This window comes from Hyla sarda, chromosome 5 (genome assembly GCF_029499605.1).
Source record: "Hyla sarda isolate aHylSar1 chromosome 5, aHylSar1.hap1, whole genome shotgun sequence".
Lineage (NCBI taxonomy): Eukaryota > Metazoa > Chordata > Amphibia > Anura > Hylidae > Hyla > Hyla sarda.
Window position 1 is genome coordinate 271,285,771 of NC_079193.1, and position 17,902 is coordinate 271,303,672.

The following is a 17,902-nucleotide window of genomic DNA, read 5'->3' on the forward strand; positions in this document are numbered from 1 at the left end:
TGGGAGAGATTTATCAGAACCTGTGCAGATTGTCCAGTCGCCCATAGCAACTGATTAGATTGCTTCTTTAATTTTTAACAAGGCCTTTGCAAGAAGCGATCTGATTGGTTGTTATAGGCAACTCAGCAACTTTTCCTCTGCACAGGTTTTGATAAATCTTTCCCTATACAGTGATCCCTCAACTTACAATGGCCTCAACATACAATAGTTTCAACATACAATGGTCTATTCTGGACCATTGTAAGTTGAAACCAGACTCAACATACACTGCTATGGACAGTCCAGATTTGTGAGACGTGTCAATGGCTGGAAGAACCGACCAATCAGAATGGGCATTCACTGGTAAAACTCCTGTATTACTGAAGCGTATGCACTGCCTGGTGTCTGGTAGCACCCCCTACAGTACAGGTAGGTATTACATGTTCTGTACTACTCTTTATCTGGGCCAGGATTAGCTGCTCTTTTGGACACCAGGTGAGAGTGGCTCCATGTTACTTTTTTAGGACACTGGGGGATATGTATGAAGCTTTTTATCCTGTTTTTTTGTCTGTGATTTGTCGCAATTTTTCCTTTATGTCATTTTTTGCGACAAACAATTGCGCCACATGGTTTAGAACAAAATCACTGATTTCACTTTATTAGTCGTGATTTTAGTTACAATCATTCTTTGGTCTGGAATTCATTAATTGCGACTTTTTGATTTGGCGCAAGTTTAAGCGCAAATACCTTCATTTAGGCGCAAATCTACACCGTGAATAAAGTGACAGAGAAAATAGCTACAACAATAGAATGTCCCAAAGTCAGATTTACTGCCTGGAATTCTGGGGTCTGCGCCTTTTGTAGGGCTACATTTGTGCCAAAATTACAAACTTGTGTACGACAATTGATAATTTTGGCGCAAATATGCTCCATTTGACACAAAAAAAATACATAAAATCACACATTGCAACACCATTATTGATACATGTCCCCCACTGTGTGTACTGTACAGGACCCCAAAGAAGCTCCTGTCCTCTACATAGACCAGTGCTTCCCAAGCAGGGTGCTCCCAGCTGTTGCAAAACTACAACTCCCAGCATGCCCAGACAGCCAGAGGCTGTCCGGGCATGCTGGGAGTTGTAGTTTTGCAACAGCTGGGGGCTCCCTGCTTGGGAAACACTGACATAGACAGTGATTTACAGCACCCAGCAGATCTTAATTACTTTTATATGTAAGGACTTGCTTTATCTATATTAGTTATCTACTTATTTTTCTTTAATTCTCAGTTTTTCCTATTTTTTTTATGACATTTTGGTGCCTTTAAAACCATTTACCAGGTTTCCATAGAGTTCTGGTCTCAACATACAATGGTTTCAACATACAATGGTCATCCCAGAACCAATTAATATTGTAACTTGAGTGACCACTGTATCCTTATTTTAAGAACTTTACCTGTGAACTTATGTGGGATTCTGTCTTCTATAAATAATGAAAATATTCAGAGATCACAAAACCAAATACACTAATCCAATGGTACTTACCCTCCGTGTTACAGTCTGATCATTTTCTGCTTTAGATATCAAATGACCAAGAAGGGTGTTTGTCCTGAGGAAACGCAGTCGTATGTTGGTAGCCTTTGTAAAATCTCTTAGTATAGGTGAGTCCGTAAAATGCTTAGCACCAGGCCGTCCACTTACCAACCTCACGACCACCTGAAATTCATAAGAAAATTATCAGTTTTAGCTTAAAGGGGTATTTCAGGATTTTTTTTGACTATGCTACAGGGGCTGTAAAGTTAGTGTAGTTCATAATATAGTGTCTGTACCTGTGTGTGATGGTTTTCTCAGATTTTTCCCAGGTTGCAATGCGGCCGAGACCTGACTCACTAGTCAGCTGATGCCAGTGAGCCTGTCTGCTTCAGTGGGTGGAGGGATCGCTTGGTGGGAGAGAGATCAATCTACAACTAATGCAACAGCTGTAGGCACCCTGATTGAAAACCACAGGTCTTTTGAATGGATGCAGCTCATTTATGTTTCAATGGGTAGGGTGGCTGATGTGTGGGAGGGAGAAAAATGGAATTATGGGATTTGTAGGCATAAAAAGAAATCTGAAACAGGAAATACCAGTCCACAAAAAGCTAGCCCCAGTGTTATAGTAATCTCACAGCATAGCCATTTAGCCCTAAGACAAGTGCAGATCCTTCCTCAGCATGTCCATTACTGCCTGTCAGGTACGTACTAAAATCACCTTATGGTGGAGAACCCCTTTAACATGGTTCTCTGGCTTACAAAACACAATATTAAAATAATTTATTAGTATTAAATGGGCACTGTCAGAATCAAAAACTTTTTATACTGTATGTTGTACATCTTGGCAAAACATTAACCTTTTTAAGGTAATTCATAAATTTTTTTATTTCCTTTTTATAGAAATCATGGCTTAGGCTGGGTTCACACCACATTCTCAGCTATACGGGATCGCATACGGCTAGGGGAAGCTAAAACCGTGCGCTCCCGTATCCCGCCCGTGTGTAATTCATTTCAATGAGCCGACCGGAGTGAAACGCTGACCCTGGTCGGCTCATTTTTGCCCTGTATGTCCACCGGATCTAAAACCGTGGTCCACTACGGTTTTAGGTCTGGTGGGAAAACCGAAAACAGCGTTTAACTCCGGTCGGCTCATTGAAATTAATTACATACGGGCGGCATATTGCAGGGATACGGGAGCGCCCGGTTTTAGCTCCCCCAGCCGTATGCGGTCCCGTATGGGTGAAAATGTGGTGTGAATCCAGCCTTATAAAGAAAAGACCACTAGAGGTCTCCATACCATCCAGAACATAATCCTGTCCAGCTGCAGCATCCTCTTTGTCCCTGCTGAAGTACAGGCTGGGACAAAGTCCAGTAAGTGAGGGAAGGATTCAAAATTCTAAATTAAAATAAAATTCCTTCAAAACTGAACCTGGAGAGCATCTACATATTCCTAATGGCCCTGGTCACATTCCTTTTCTGCATCCAAAGCAAGAAGAAGAGATGGAATTTACTAGGATTTGTCTCATGATATCACATTACCAAATTGTGAGTCCCATTAGATATTTGTCGACCTGTAATAAAATCTGGTCTTTTCTGAGCAATTTAGAAAGTAGGCAAATTAATCTATCAGTTATGACTTCAGTGTATAGGGCAGATTTATCAAAACGTGTAATGGAAAACCATTTCCAGTTGCCCATAGCAACCAATCAGTTAGCTTCTTATTTTTTCAGAGGCCCTTTTAAAAATGAAAAAAGCGATCTGATTGGTTGCTATGGGCAACTGATCAACCTTTCCTCCCCCCCTGTTCAGAGAAAACATCGGGTGAAAGCAGGAACTGTATGGAGTGTGGGTAAGACAGCTTTTATAGAGTGATTGATCTTAGTTCTGCTGCTTTGTTTTAGATGTTAGAACTGGTGGCAGGATGGTGGACTATTGTGATAATAATTGTTAGTAAGACCATCAGTCCATGGGGCCGTACCTATTGTTAAAGGGGTACTCCCATGGAAAACTTTTTATTTTATTTTAAATCAAATGGTGCCAGAAAGTTAAACAGATTTGTAAATTACTTCTATTAAAAAAATCTTAATCCTTCCAGTACTTATTAGCTGCTGAATACTACAGAGGAAATTGTTTTCTTTTTGGAACACAGAGCTCTCTGCTGGTATCATAACCACAGTGCTCTCTGCTGACACCTCTGTCCATTTTAAGAACTGTCCAGAGTAGGAGAAAATCCCCATAGCAAACATATGCTGCTCTAGACAGTTCCTAAAATGGACAGAGATGTCAGCAGAGAGCACTGTGGTGGTGATATCAGCAGAGAGCTCTGTGTTCCAAAAAGAAAACCATTTCCTCTGTAGTATACAGCTGCTAATAAGTACTGGAAAGATTAAGATTTTTTGATAGAAGTAATTTACGAATCTGTTTAACTTTCTGGCACCAGTTGATTAAAAAAAAAAGTTTTCCACGGGACTACCCCTTTAACCCCTTAAGGACTCAGCCCATTTGGACCTTAAGGACTCAGACAATTATATTTTTAAGTTTCCGTTTTTTCCTCCTCCCCTTCAAAAAATCATAACTCTTTTATATTTTCATCCACAGAGTAGTATGAGGGCTTGTTTTTTGCGCGACAAGTTGTCCGTTGTAATGCCATCACTCACTTTACCATAAAATGTATGGCGCAACCAAAAAAATACTATTTGTGTGGGGAAATTAAAAAGAAAACCGCAATTTTGCAAATTTTGGAAGGTTTTGTTTTCACGCCGTACAATTTATGGTAAAAATGACATGTTTTTATTCTCTGGTCAATACGATTAAAATGATACCCATGATTATACACTTTTCTATTACTGTTGCGCTTAAAAAAAAATCGCAAACTTTTTAACCAAATTAGTACGTTTAAAATCCCCCTATTTTGAAGAGCTATAACTTTTTAATTTTTCCGTATAAGCGGTGGTATGAGGGCCGTGCGCCGTGATCAGTACTTTTAATTAATTCCATATTTGCCTATACAAAACTTTTATTACATTTTTTCAAAATTTTTTTTTTAATAAAATGCTATAAAAAAGCTGCTATTTTGGACTTTTCTTTTTTTTTAACGGTCACGCCGTTCACCGTACGGGATCATTTACATTTTACTTTAATAGTTCGGATATTTACACATGCAGCGATACCAAATATGTATATAAAATAATTTTTTTTACACTTTTTGGGGGTAAAATAGGGAAAATGGGACAATTTACGTTTTTAATATAGGTCATCTTCTGGTCTGCGGGAAGGTAGATCAGAGCAGAAGACTCCCGGAAGGCAGCGGAGGCAGGTGAGGGAACCTCCGTCTGCCGTGCAGGACGATCGGATCGCCGCGGCAGCGCTGCGGGCGATCCGATCATCCTGTTAAGTGACTGCAATGCTGCAGATGCCGTGATCTGTATTGATCACGGCATCTGAGGGGTTAATGGCGGACATCCGCGGGATCGCGGGTGTCCGCCATTACCGGCGGGTCCCTGGCTGCGATCCACAGCCGGGACCTGCCGCACATGATGCCGGCATCGCTCCGATGCCCGCAGTACATTTACGTCCTGCATCGATAAGGGGAGTATGAACTGCTGTGGACATTTCTCTACTAGTTAAGGAGCATAATAAAAAGTGACATGGGTAAGATGTGGAAAGGGAAAGTACATGTAAGGAGTTTAAGAACTTATTTTTGTTAGTATGTGATGGCTGGTAAGTGAGTGCCATGATCCATTATCTGCATAACTGCTTAAGAAAAGACTCCACTTGGCTGAAGTGCTGTGTTTCACAGGAAACGTGACAAGATCTTAGGCCTCCTGTCTATATACAGCTTAACCAGCAGTGTCAGAACATGCATTTGATCTCTCTGCATGTGATGCTTATCATATTACATACCTATACGCTAAAATGACTTTATTACTGATCTAGCAGCAAGCATGGAAAGATAATCATTTTCTTCTATAATTATCTGACACAAAGGAGTGGTTCCCAAGTTTTGGCAAGTCTACTAAGAGCCATAAAATCAATTTACTTTGCTTGGAACAAAAAGACAAGAACAGATGTTTGATTTTTCCAGGAATATCTTGAGCTTCCCGTCTGTTTCTACATCTATTATTTTAACACAAATGGTAAAGAGAGTTTGGAGCTATTACCTTACCCCTGGTATTACACCTTAAAAGGAGGATGGGCGGACTTTTCATTGGGGTCAAGGGAACTTTCTTTAGGACAAATATTTCTATAGGACAAATATTTATAAGATCTATAGTTTAACACTTTAAACCTACTATTGTCAATGAAGCTTAATGGGATTAGATGTAAGCTGCCTAGGGCACTACCCCGCCGCATGGATCTTTGAAGCTGAGTACAACCTCTCACTACTCCATCAGGATTCTTGATATTTCATGCACAACCACACTGAGATTTTTTACATTGAATTTCTACAGAACATCATTTATACTTGTTGCCTGTTCCTTTACAGGTAGAATGTGGTGCAGTAGGGAACAGATACTCACAGCTTACCAATGAGGATGCTGAGTCTCAAAGCTCTGCTCCTACTGCTACCATTTAGCCAATTTACTGCTGTTCTTTCAAATTCAGCTCTTTCAAATTCAGAATGTCCTGAGATTCAGAAAGGCTGTCCAAGAATGTGAAGAAAGCAGGAGGTCATCATTTCCCAGCTCTCTCACAAACAATTTAAGAGATTTGCTAAGTAGGCCTAGCATCCAACATAGTGCAGAATGACTACTGCGTTTCAAGCCCTACCCTGAACACTGAGGACTCTCACAACTTCTCCAGTTCATACTACAATGGAGATGCAATATCCTTCCTATCACTTTGGCACTGCAGAAGGAGCAGGTGAAATATGAATAGGATTTCCCATTCAGACAATCCCATTTCCTCTTAAAGAAGTACTGCAGCCATAGACACTTATCCCCTATCTGCCGCTTGACAGCTTGGCCCACGCCCCCCCACTGCCGCAGCTCTGCGCGGTAATGCTCATGTCGTCTACCTCACTAAGAGGTCGATAGACACTCACCCTCCATTCAGCTCTATGGGAGAGGCGGGGATGCACAAGTGCTGAATCTTCGCCTCTCCCATAGAGATACATGGAGGTGGCGTCATACTGCGGCCCACACGCCTCCTGCAAAGGAAGAGCTGTGGCAGTACCAGGGCCCCATACAGGAGATTGCTAACTTTAATGCGATTTGGTAACTCAGCTTTCACGTTGGATCTTACCTGACAAAGTATCTTTGGGGTACTTTGCCTAAAATATTAGGGAGCTGCATAAGGACAAGTTGCAAATAACCTATTTGAAAATCCAGATACTAAACATATTCTTCTTTTTTTATTGTAATTTCTTTTACATTTCTTTGCATATTAATATGAGGGCAGCCATTTTGCCAGAACTTTTGCTCTGCTCTTGGTGGTGGCCCAGCTTCGGCAATGATCTCCTTGGATCGTCCAAATAGGTAGAGAAAGGGGTGTGGGTGGAAAATAGGGCTACACATCCCTACCCCTGTCTTGACATATATACAGCAATGCTTTACAGCAACCACATGGATCATAAAAGACAATATTATGGAGCATTCAAGACAATGGAGCCGGCGTCGGGAGCTTGTTACGTCATAGCCCCACCCCCTCATGATGTCACGCCCCCTCAATGCAAGTCTATGGGAGGGGGTGTAACAATCGTCACACCCCCTCCCACAGACTTGCATTGAGGGGGCGTGACATCATGAGTGGGTGGGGCTATGACGTAACAAGCTCCCGATGCCGGCTCCAGCGTTCAGAACAGTTTGTTCCAAATGCTGAGCAAGGAGTACCCCTTTGAATTACTTTTCTTCAGACACTGAATATCTGTACATATGTCACACTGTCTCCAACAAGACAGGTATTATCAAGAACAAAACGATGACACATCTTCACTTTACACCTACCTCTCCATTTTCAAGAGGAACGATGCGTGAGTACTCTGTTGTGCAAATAACATCATCGTCTCTAGTAATGGGCTGCTTTGCGTCCTTTCCAAAATGATGTAAGCAGTCATGTTTTGAATCTGGAACATAAGCCCATGTCATTATTGGTTTGACATAGCAAAAGTCTACATAGGGTTATAATTTTGTTGCTAGTAGTGGATGTAATAACAATAATGGAATTACCAGAATCATAACAATAAATACACGATTCCTACAAAAAATTTTATTTTTTGCATTTGTATATTAACTGGCATTGGTATTGTAGCAACATAAGGGGTGAGACAAAGGCTTTTTACTTTATTTCCAGAATGTAGAAGACAAGTTAAGACAAGTGAATATAGACATAAGTAATGGATTATGTATTAAAGTAACATCAAAATATTTTCCAGCCATTGCTCAACCAACATGTGAAATATTATTATGACATTTTAAATGATGACATTTTCTGATATATCTACTGCAAACAACTTTATACTGTCATCCAGTATTTTTATAGACCTGTAGTTCACAGAAATATTCCAAATATTCTGGTGGATACACCCAGATATACTATGGACAGTCATACCAACTAAACTAACATTTTATGACCTAGTGATTACTTTGAGGACTGGAACTCTATTGATCCAATTATATACAGTTTACTGCACCAGAGGGTAAAGGTGCGTATCCAGTTAACCTCAGTCATTTTTAGCTGTGAGCTGCACACAATCCAAAAACTTTTTTCATACTTAAATGTGTCACTGTCGGATATATCAGCACACTAGACTGGCCGAGAGACTTTTTATGGGGGTTATCATTATATTATCTATATTGTCCCATGTCACATACCAGGGTTTTTTAATTGTCCGGTTTGGTGGCACAGTTCTTAGGTCCCTAACTATTCTGCTCATTCGCTACAAAGGTCTATGCTAGCAATACACAATATGTTCTCCCTATAGGAAGGCAGCTAATTCTATGATATGGCTAGTTTTAGAGGAAACATTAGGAGCCTCATGTTCTATTGTGTTTCTCTTTAAATTCTAATGAAAAAAGAATGGGGAAATGCATTTCACTCTAAGGCTAGGTTTCCACTTGTTTTTTTTGTTTACACTTAAAAAAAATGCCAGCAAAAACGCCAGAAAAACTGCCACAGCTTTTTCCTACGTTGCCAGTTTTTCCGGTGTTTTTTCTGGAGTTTTTGCCTTTGAGTGGAAATTGCATTTTTAGCCCCTTTGGCATTTTTTTAAAAATTTGTTGGGTACGGAAATAAATAAATAAATGATGCAGCATGGATGGGAAAAAAATTATTTAACAACACTTTTATTTTTTTATAACAAGATTTTAATTAGTTTTTAATAAAATGTGTGTGTTTCACTTTTTTTTTCTCTATTTTTTAACATTTTTTAGGTAGTACTACTACTCCCAGTATGGAACAGACTGTTCCATGATGGGAGTAGTAGTACCTGTACTAATAGAAAGATCACCTCGGGTGTCACTCCTGACACCCGATGCCATCGTCCTATCTATTGCAGAGATACAGAGCAGCTCAATACAGCGCTCACATCTCTGCTCTGTACTCCGGCCAGTGATGTGAATAGAAATTCACCTCACTCATTCATATTTTCCACCCAGAGTGGGGCCAGATGGTTGCAGCCAATCACAGCTCTCAGAGGGAAATATGAATCAGTGATGTGAATTCTATTCACATAGCTGGCCGGCTGGAGTATAGTGCAGAGATGCGAGCGCTGTACAGAGCCGCTCCGCATCTCTGCAATAGATAGGACAATCGCATTGGGTGTCAGGAGTGACACCCGCTGTGATCTGTCCTTAACTGCAGGTACTACTACTCCCAACATGGAGCACATTCTGCTCCATGCTGGGAGCTGTAGTACCTGCATTAATAGACAGATCGCAGCGAGTGTCACTTCTGACACCCAATGCGATCGTCCTGTATAATGTATAGATGCGGGCGGCCACTCTTCTATGGTCCCCTGCACTGACGTATATATACACCTATTCATATTTCCCACAGAGAGTTGTGATTGGCTGGAACCATCTGGCCAATCACTGCTCTCTGAGGGAAATATGAATAGGTGTATATATATATATATATATGGCGGTGCAGGGGACCATAGAATAGCGGCCGGCCACTTCTATACATTATACAGGAGGATCGCAAAGAAATTGGGGCAATCTGTCAATTAGTACATGTCACGATGCCGGCTGGCAGGTAGTGGATCCTCTGTGCCAGAGAGGGATTGGCGTGGACCGTGCTAGTGGACCGGTTCTAAGCCACTACTGGTTTTCACCAGAGCCCGCCGCAAAGCGGGATGGTCTTGCTGCGGCGGTAGTGACCAGGTCGTATCCACTAGCAACGGCTCACCTCTCTGGCTGCTGAAGATAGGCGCGGTACAAGGGAGTAGGCAAAAGCAAGGTCGGACGTAGCAGAAGGTCGGGGCAGGCAGCAAGGATCGTAGTCAGGGGCAACGGCAGAAGGTCTGGAAACACAGGCAAGGAACACACAAGGAACGCTTTCACTGGCACTAAGGCAACAAGATCCGGCAAGGGAGTGCAGGGGAAGTGAGGTGATATAGGGAAGTGCACAGGTGAACACACTAATTGGGACCACTGCGCCAATCAGCGGCGCAGTGGCCCTTTAAATCGCAGAGACCCGGCGCGCGCGCGCCCTAGGGAGCGGGGCCGCGCGCGCCGGGACAGAACAGACGGAGAGCGAGTCAGGTAGGGGAGCCGGGGTGCGCATCGCGAGCGGGCGCTACCCGCATCGCGAATCGCATCCCGGCTGGCAGCGGAATCGCAGCGCCCCGGGTCAGAGGACGTGACCGGAGCGCTGCCGCGGGGAGAGTGAAGCGAGCGCTCCGGGGAGGAGCGGGGACCCGGAGCGCTCGGCGTAACAGTACCCCCCCCCTTGGGTCTCCCCCTCTTCTTAGAGCCTGAGAACCTGAGGAGCAGACTTTTGTCTAGGATGTTGTCCTCAGGTTCCCAGGATCTCTCTTCAGGACCACAACCCTCCCAGTCCACTAAAAAAAAATTTTTCCCTCTGACCTTTTTGGCAGCTAAAATTTCTTTGACCGAGAAGATGTCCGAGGAGCCAGAAACAGGAGTGGGAGGAACAGATTTGGGAGAAAAACGGTTGAGGATGAGTGGTTTGAGAAGAGAGACGTGAAAGGCATTAGGGATACGAAGAGAGGGAGGAAGAAGAAGTTTATAAGAGACAGGATTAATTTGACACAAAATTTTGAAAGGACCAAGATAGCGTGGTCCCAACTTGTAGCTAGGGACACGGAAGCGGACATATTTAGCGGAGAGCCATACCTTGTCTCCAGGGGAAAAAACGGGGGGAGCTCTTCTTTTCTTATCCGCGAACTTCTTCATGCGTGATGAAGCCTGTAAGAGAGAATTTTGGGTCTCTCTCCATATGATGGAAAGGTCACGAGAAATTTCATCCACAGCGGGCAGACCAGAGGGCAAGGGAGTAGGGAGGGGGGGAAGAGGGTGACGGCCGTACACCACGAAAAATGGGGATTTGGAGGAAGACTCAGAGACCCTGAAGTTATACGAGAATTCGGCCCATGGGAGGAGATCTGCCCAGTCATCCTGGCGGGAGGAAACAAAATGTCGCAAATAATCACCCAAGATCTGGTTAATCCTTTCTACTTGTCCATTGGACTGGGGATGATATGCAGAAGAAAAATTTTATTTAATCTTGAGTTGTTTACAGAGAGCCCTCCAGAATTTAGACACGAATTGGACGCCTCTATCCGAGACAATCTGCGTAGGCAACCCGTGAAGACGAAAAATGTGTACAAAAAATTGTTTAGCCAACTGAGGCGCAGAAGGAAGACCAGGAAGAGGGATGAAATGTGCCATTTTGGAGAATCGATCAACGACCACCCAAATAACAGTGTTGCCACGGGAAGGGGGTAAATCAGTAATAAAATCCATACCAATCAGAGACCAAGGCTGTTCGGGGACAGGCAGAGGATGAAGAAAACCAGCGGGCTTCTGGCGAGGAGTCTTATCCCGGGCACAGATAGTGCAGGCTCGCACAAAGTCCACAACATCCGTCTCCAGAGTCGGCCACCAATAGAAGCGGGAGATGAGTTGCACAGATTTCTTGATACCCGCATGACCTGCGAGATGGGAGGAGTGACCCCATTTGAGGATTCCGAGGCGTTGGCGAGGAGAAACAAAGGTCTTTCCTGGAGGAGTCTGCCTGATGGAGGCAGGAGAAGTGGAGATCAGGCAGTCAGGTGGAATGATGTGTTGCGGAGAGAGTTCAACTTCTGAGGCATCCGAGGAACGAGAGAGAGCATCGGCCCTAATGTTCTTATCGGCAGGACGAAAGTGAATCTCAAAATTAAATCGGGCAAAGAACAGAGACCACCGGGCCTGGCGAGGATTCAGCCGTTGGGCAGACTGGAGGTAGGAGAGGTTCTTGTGGTCGGTGTAGATAATAACAGGAGAACTTGATCCCTCCAGCAGATGCCTCCATTCCTCAAGTGCTAATTTAATGGCTAGAAGCTCTCGATCCCCGATGGAGTAGTTCCTCTCCGCTGGAGAGAAGGTCCTAGAGAAAAAACCACAAGTGACAGCATGCCCGGAAGAATTTTTTTGTAGAAGAACAGCTCCAGCTCCCACTGAGGAGGCATCAACCTCCAATAGGAAGGGTTTGGAAGGGTCAGGTCTGGAGAGGACGGGAGCCGAAGAAAAGGCAGACTTGAGTCGTTTAAAGGCGTCTTCTGCTTGAGGAGGCCAGGACTTGGGATCAGCATTTTTTTTGGTTAAAGCCACGATAGGAGCCACAATGGTAGAAAAATGTGGAATAAATTGCCTGTAATAATTGGCGAACCCCAAAAAGCGTTGGATAGCACGGAGTCCGGAGGGGCGTGGCCAATCTAAGACGGCAGAGAGTTTGTCTGGATCCATCTGTAGTCCCTGGCCAGAGACCAAATATCCTAGAAAAGGAAGAGATTGGCATTCAAACAGACATTTCTCAATTTTGGCATAGAGTTGGTTGTCACGAAGTCTCTGAAGAACCATACGGACATGCTGGCGGTGTTCTTCTAGATTGGCAGAAAAAATTAGGATATCGTCCAGATATACAACAACACAGGAGTATAACAGATCACGAAAAATTTCATTGACAAAGTCTTGGAAGACGGCAGGGGCGTTGCACAGTCCAAAGGGCATGACCAGATACTCAAAGTGTCCATCTCTGGTGTTAAATGCCGTTTTCCACTCGTCCCCCTCTCTGATGCGGATGAGGTTATAGGCGCCTCTTAAGTCCAATTTAGTGAAGATGTGGGCACCTTGGAGGCGATCAAAGAGTTCAGAGATGAGGGGTAAGGGGTAGCGGTTCTTAACCGTGATTTTATTAAGACCGCGGTAGTCAATGCAAGGACGTAGGGAGCCATCTTTTTTGGACACAAAGAAAAATCCGGCTCCGGCAGGAGAGGAGGATTTACGGATAAAGCCCTTTTTTAGATTCTCCTGGACGTATTCGGACATGGCAAGAGTCTCTGGGGCAGAGAGAGGATAAATTCTGCCCCGGGGTGGAGTAGTGCCCGGGAGGAGGTCGATAGGGCAATCATAAGGCCTGTGAGGAGGTAGAGTCTCAGCTTGTTTTTTGCAGAAAACATCCGCGAAGTCCATATAGGCCTTAGGGAGACCGGTTACTGGAGGAACCACAGAGTTACGGCAAGGGTTACTGGGAACCGGTTTTAGACAGTTCTTGGAACAAGAGGACCCCCAACTCTTGATCTCCCCAGTGGACCAATCCAGGGTAGGGGAATGAAGTTGAAGCCAGGGAAGTCCAAGGAGAATTTCCGAGGTGCAATTGGGGAGGACCAAAAGTTCAATCCTCTCATGATGAGATCCGATGCTCATAAGAAGGGGCTCCGTGCGGAAACGTATGGTACAGTCCAATCTTTCATTATTTACACAATTGATGTAGAGGGGTCTGGCGAGACTGGTCACCGGGATGTTGAACCTGTTGACGAGAGAGGCCAAAATAAAATTTCCTGCAGATCCTGAGTCCAAGAAGGCCACTGTAGAGAAGGAGAAGGCAGAGGCAGACATCCGCACAGGCACAGTAAGACGTGGAGAAGCAGAGTAGACATCAAGGACTGTCTCACCTTTGTGCGGAGTCAGCGTACGTCTTTCCAGGCGGGGAGGACGGATAGGACAATCTCTTAGGAAGTGTTCGGTACTAGCACAGTACAGGCAGAGGTTCTCCATACGGCGTCGTGTCCTCTCTTGAGGTGTCAGGCGAGACCGGTCGACCTGCATAGCCTCCACGGCGGGAGGCACAGGAACAGATTGCAGGGGACCAGAGGAGAGAGGAGCCGAGGAGGAGAAACGCCTCGTGCGAACAGAGTCCATATCTTGGCGGAGTTCCTGACGCCTTTCGGAAAAACGCATGTCAATGCGAGTGGCTAGGTGAATAAGTTCATGTAGATTAGCAGGAATTTCTCGTGCGGCCAGAACATCTTTAATGTTGCTGGATAGGCCTTTTTTGAAGGTCGCGCAGAGGGCCTCATTATTCCAGGACAATTCTGAAGCAAGAGTACGGAATTGTACGGCATACTCGCCAACGGAAGAATTACCCTGGACCAGGTTCAACAGGGCAGTCTCAGCAGAAGAGGCTCGGGCAGGTTCCTCAAAGACACTTCGGATTTCCGAGAAGAAGGAGTGTACAGAGGCAGTGACGGGGTCATTGCGGTCCCAGAGCGGTGTGGCCCATGACAGGGCTTTTCCGGACAGAAGGCTGACTACGAAAGCCACCTTAGACCTTTCAGTGGGAAACAGGTCCGACATCATCTCCAGATGCAGGGAACATTGGGAAAGAAAGCCACGGCAAAACTTAGAGTCCCCATCAAATTTATCCGGCAAGGATAAGCGTATCCCAGGAGCGGCCACTCGCTGCGGAGGAGGTGCAGGAGCTGGCGGAGGAGATGACTGCTGAAGCTGTGGTAGTAACTGTTGTAGCATAACGGTCAGTTGAGACAGCTGTTGGCCTTGTTGCGCTATCTGTTGTGACTGCTGGGCGACCACCGTGGTGAGGTCAGCGACAACTGGCAGAGGAACTTCAGCGGGATCCATGGCCGGATCTACTGTCACGATGCCGGCTGGCAGGTAGTGGATCCTCTGTGCCAGAGAGGGATTGGCGTGGACCGTGCTAGTGGACCGGTTCTAAGCCACTACTGGTTTTCACCAGAGCCCGCCGCAAAGCGGGATGGTCTTGCTGCGGCGGTAGTGACCAGGTCGTATCCACTAGCAACGGCTCACCTCTCTGGCTGCTGAAGATAGGCGCGGTACAAGGGAGTAGGCAAAAGCAAGGTCGGACGTAGCAGAAGGTCGGGGCAGGCAGCAAGGATCGTAGTCAGGGGCAACGGCAGAAGGTCTGGAAACACAGGCAAGGAACACACAAGGAACGCTTTCACTGGCACTAAGGCAACAAGATCCGGCAAGGGAGTGCAGGGGAAGTGAGGTGATATAGGGAAGTGCACAGGTGAACACACTAATTGGGACCACTGCGCCAATCAGCGGCGCAGTGGCCCTTTAAATCGCAGAGACCCGGCGCGCGCGCGCCCTAGGGAGCGGGGCCGCGCGCGCCGGGACAGAACAGACGGAGAGCGAGTCAGGTAGGGGAGCCGGGGTGCGCATCGCGAGCGGGCGCTACCCGCATCGCGAATCGCATCCCGGCTGGCAGCGGAATCGCAGCGCCCCGGGTCAGAGGACGTGACCGGAGCGCTGCCGCGGGGAGAGTGAAGCGAGCGCTCCGGGGAGGAGCGGGGACCCGGAGCGCTCGGCGTAACAGTACAGGTACTACTACTCCCATCATGGAACAGTGTGTTCCATGCTGGGAGTAATAGTACTACCTAAAAAATGAAAAAAAGTGAAAAACACACACACTACATTTTTATTATTGTCGGCAAAATGTTTATTGCCCTGCCCGCACACATAAATTGATCCCTGTTTAAAAATTAATAAAAATGTTGTTATAAAAAAAGATAAATTTCGTTAAATAAAATTTTTTATATCACTACTGTATCTTTTTTATAATTTTTTTTAATGGTACTCTACGAAATGTTATTAAAAAAGGTATCTCCATCACTTTTTTGATCGCTAAAGTCCAATAAAGAATAAAAAACACCATCAATAACGCCAAAGTTAAAACCCACATGGCGTTTTTCTTAGCATTTTTTCACTCCCATAGACTTCTATGGGAGGAAAATGCCAAGATTTTCCTTTAAAAAACGCCAAAGTCTCAACATTGTTTTTTAAAAACTGCCAAGGAGCAAAAAATAGCTGAAAAACGCCAAAAGGATAAAAAAAACGCCAAACTGAAAAACTCCAAGTGGATATGGCATTTTGCAGTTCCCTATTGACTTGCAGCTAACATCTGGCCGCAGCATTTTTTCACAAAAAAAACGCCATGCGACAGAATGGGCGTTTTTATTGGTGTTTTTGCCCCCCCAAAAAAGTGGAAACCTAGCCTAATTGTGCACAGAAGATGCACTAAACTTTAGCTATTTTTCTAACCAATACGTCACTTACTGCTTATTTTTCAAAATGTGGGTGTGGTTTTTAGTTTTTTCACAATTCAAGTAATTTATGTAATTTTTCATCCTGTTTTTGGCATCTTTTTAAGCTGTCATAATTTGACACACTTTGGTGCAATTCTGATGCGCTGAAGTTTAAAGACATGTGGAACCCTATTCATGCATATGATCATAAAATCATATGCATATGATCATAAAAACAATCACAATGAAAAGGGGGAAAAAGGGGGATTCATAGTACATGAGGCCCTAGGTGTCAGGTCTCAGAGGTGTGAACTTTTCCAAGCACAAACATGACTACTGGTTGATCCCTTTTAACAAACTACAATAGTCTTGTCATTACAAGCTTTTCACCCATCTATCACTCCCTTCTCTTTGATCCATTTAACATTAATATTGTTAGTTTTTGTTATCACCATAAAACATTTGACCTGCCTGTGTACGAATAATGAATAAAAGAAAAAATGCTGGCAATGGACTGTTGAATAGATGAACATTCTACCTGCATTCCACACATACAAGGGACCGCAATTAACAACACAAAGGACAACATGCCAAGAAATTCCTCCTGGATTATTGGACTAGAAGGTTTGACACCTGGCCCTAACATCATCTTATTCTAAAGTCAACATTAAGGTTTTAGTACATACACTCTGCTCCTTATGGTGAGAGAGCCTATAAGGTAGACTTGAATATTTTTATATCCTATGGGGACCATTCTATCTGACATCATATGTTTGTAGAAAAAAAAGAAAAACACATATATTAACAAACTATAAAGAAAATGAAAACTACTTACTAGCAAAATACTGCCAAGGGGTGAAACTGCTTCCAAAGTCAACTGATCGCTCAAGTACCCAAAGATCAGGCCGGGGAGAGTTTGCAAATTTGATCAGGACATAAGCAACATGAAAAACCTAAACACAACCATAAAGATACATGTATCATCAAACATTGCAGGCAGTGAGTGGCAAACTGTCAAGAAATAAAAAACTAAAATGAGTTGTATAACAATGTCATGTTAATTTACTCCATACGCTCAACAAAACAAAATTTCAATTGGAATCAATTAAGAAATGCCCCTGTATGTAGACAACACTGTTCTATACTTATTACAGCACATGATGATGTTCTTTTGTTTTCATCTACCATATTTACTGTATCCAGTTCTGGTGAACTTCCTATAGGTTGAAAAGGACATCAGCATTAATAACTTTGTCACCACCAGACAAGAGGAGCTACTGAGCATGTGTGACCACCATAACTGGACACATTAGATTAATCCTCTTGTGGTGGCCATACACAGGAGACAAACCTCAAATAAACCTGACAGTCCATCTAGGTTGTGTTCACATGTTCATGATTTTAATTGCAATTATTAAATACAAAGTCAGGGATGGATTTAAAAACAGATGAGAAGTCTCAGTATTTCCTTTATGTAGTCCTCTATTTATGATCGGTAATGATAGATATTCAATTATTGGAATTAAAAACCTAAATGTCTGTCACAAAGAGGGTATAACCCCTTCTTTCCTCCAGGTCTCCGATAGTCAGACTTTTCTTGGTGGATATCGCAGAAGCTCTTTCTTTCTTCACCATTTTTTGGTGGGGAAAAAACGTATATCCCAATCTGCATTTATGAGTAGATTTCACCCCCCTTCTTCAGAGATATTTAGAGTCCCCCAGAAGTTCTCCTATTTACACTCTTTAATGTCCCCTGGCATTTTAGTTGAGGCTTCTTGTTATGAAGCAATGTCCATCTATACCCCCCTTTGTCCTGGTGCCCTCTCCATTTTATACTCTTTTCTTAACCAAGCCCCGAAAGATGCTAAACTGTTGTTTATGT

The 17,902-nt window shown here is 44.1% G+C and overlaps 1 protein-coding gene across 2 annotated transcripts in view; it reads right to left on the reverse strand.

Moving 5' to 3' along the window:
* Window positions 1-17,902, reverse strand: part of LAMA3 (laminin subunit alpha 3) — a 241,209-nt gene that overhangs the window by 198,550 nt on the left and 24,757 nt on the right. For both annotated transcript variants that reach the window (XM_056521739.1, XM_056521738.1), the window contains exons 3-5: window positions 16,856-16,973; window positions 7,454-7,572; window positions 1,521-1,691 (exon numbers count right to left, since the gene is read on the reverse strand). In XM_056521739.1, coding sequence (XP_056377714.1) covers window positions 1,521-1,691; window positions 7,454-7,572; window positions 16,856-16,973 — 408 coding nt within the window. The remainder of the gene's footprint in view (window positions 1-1,520; window positions 1,692-7,453; window positions 7,573-16,855; window positions 16,974-17,902) is intronic.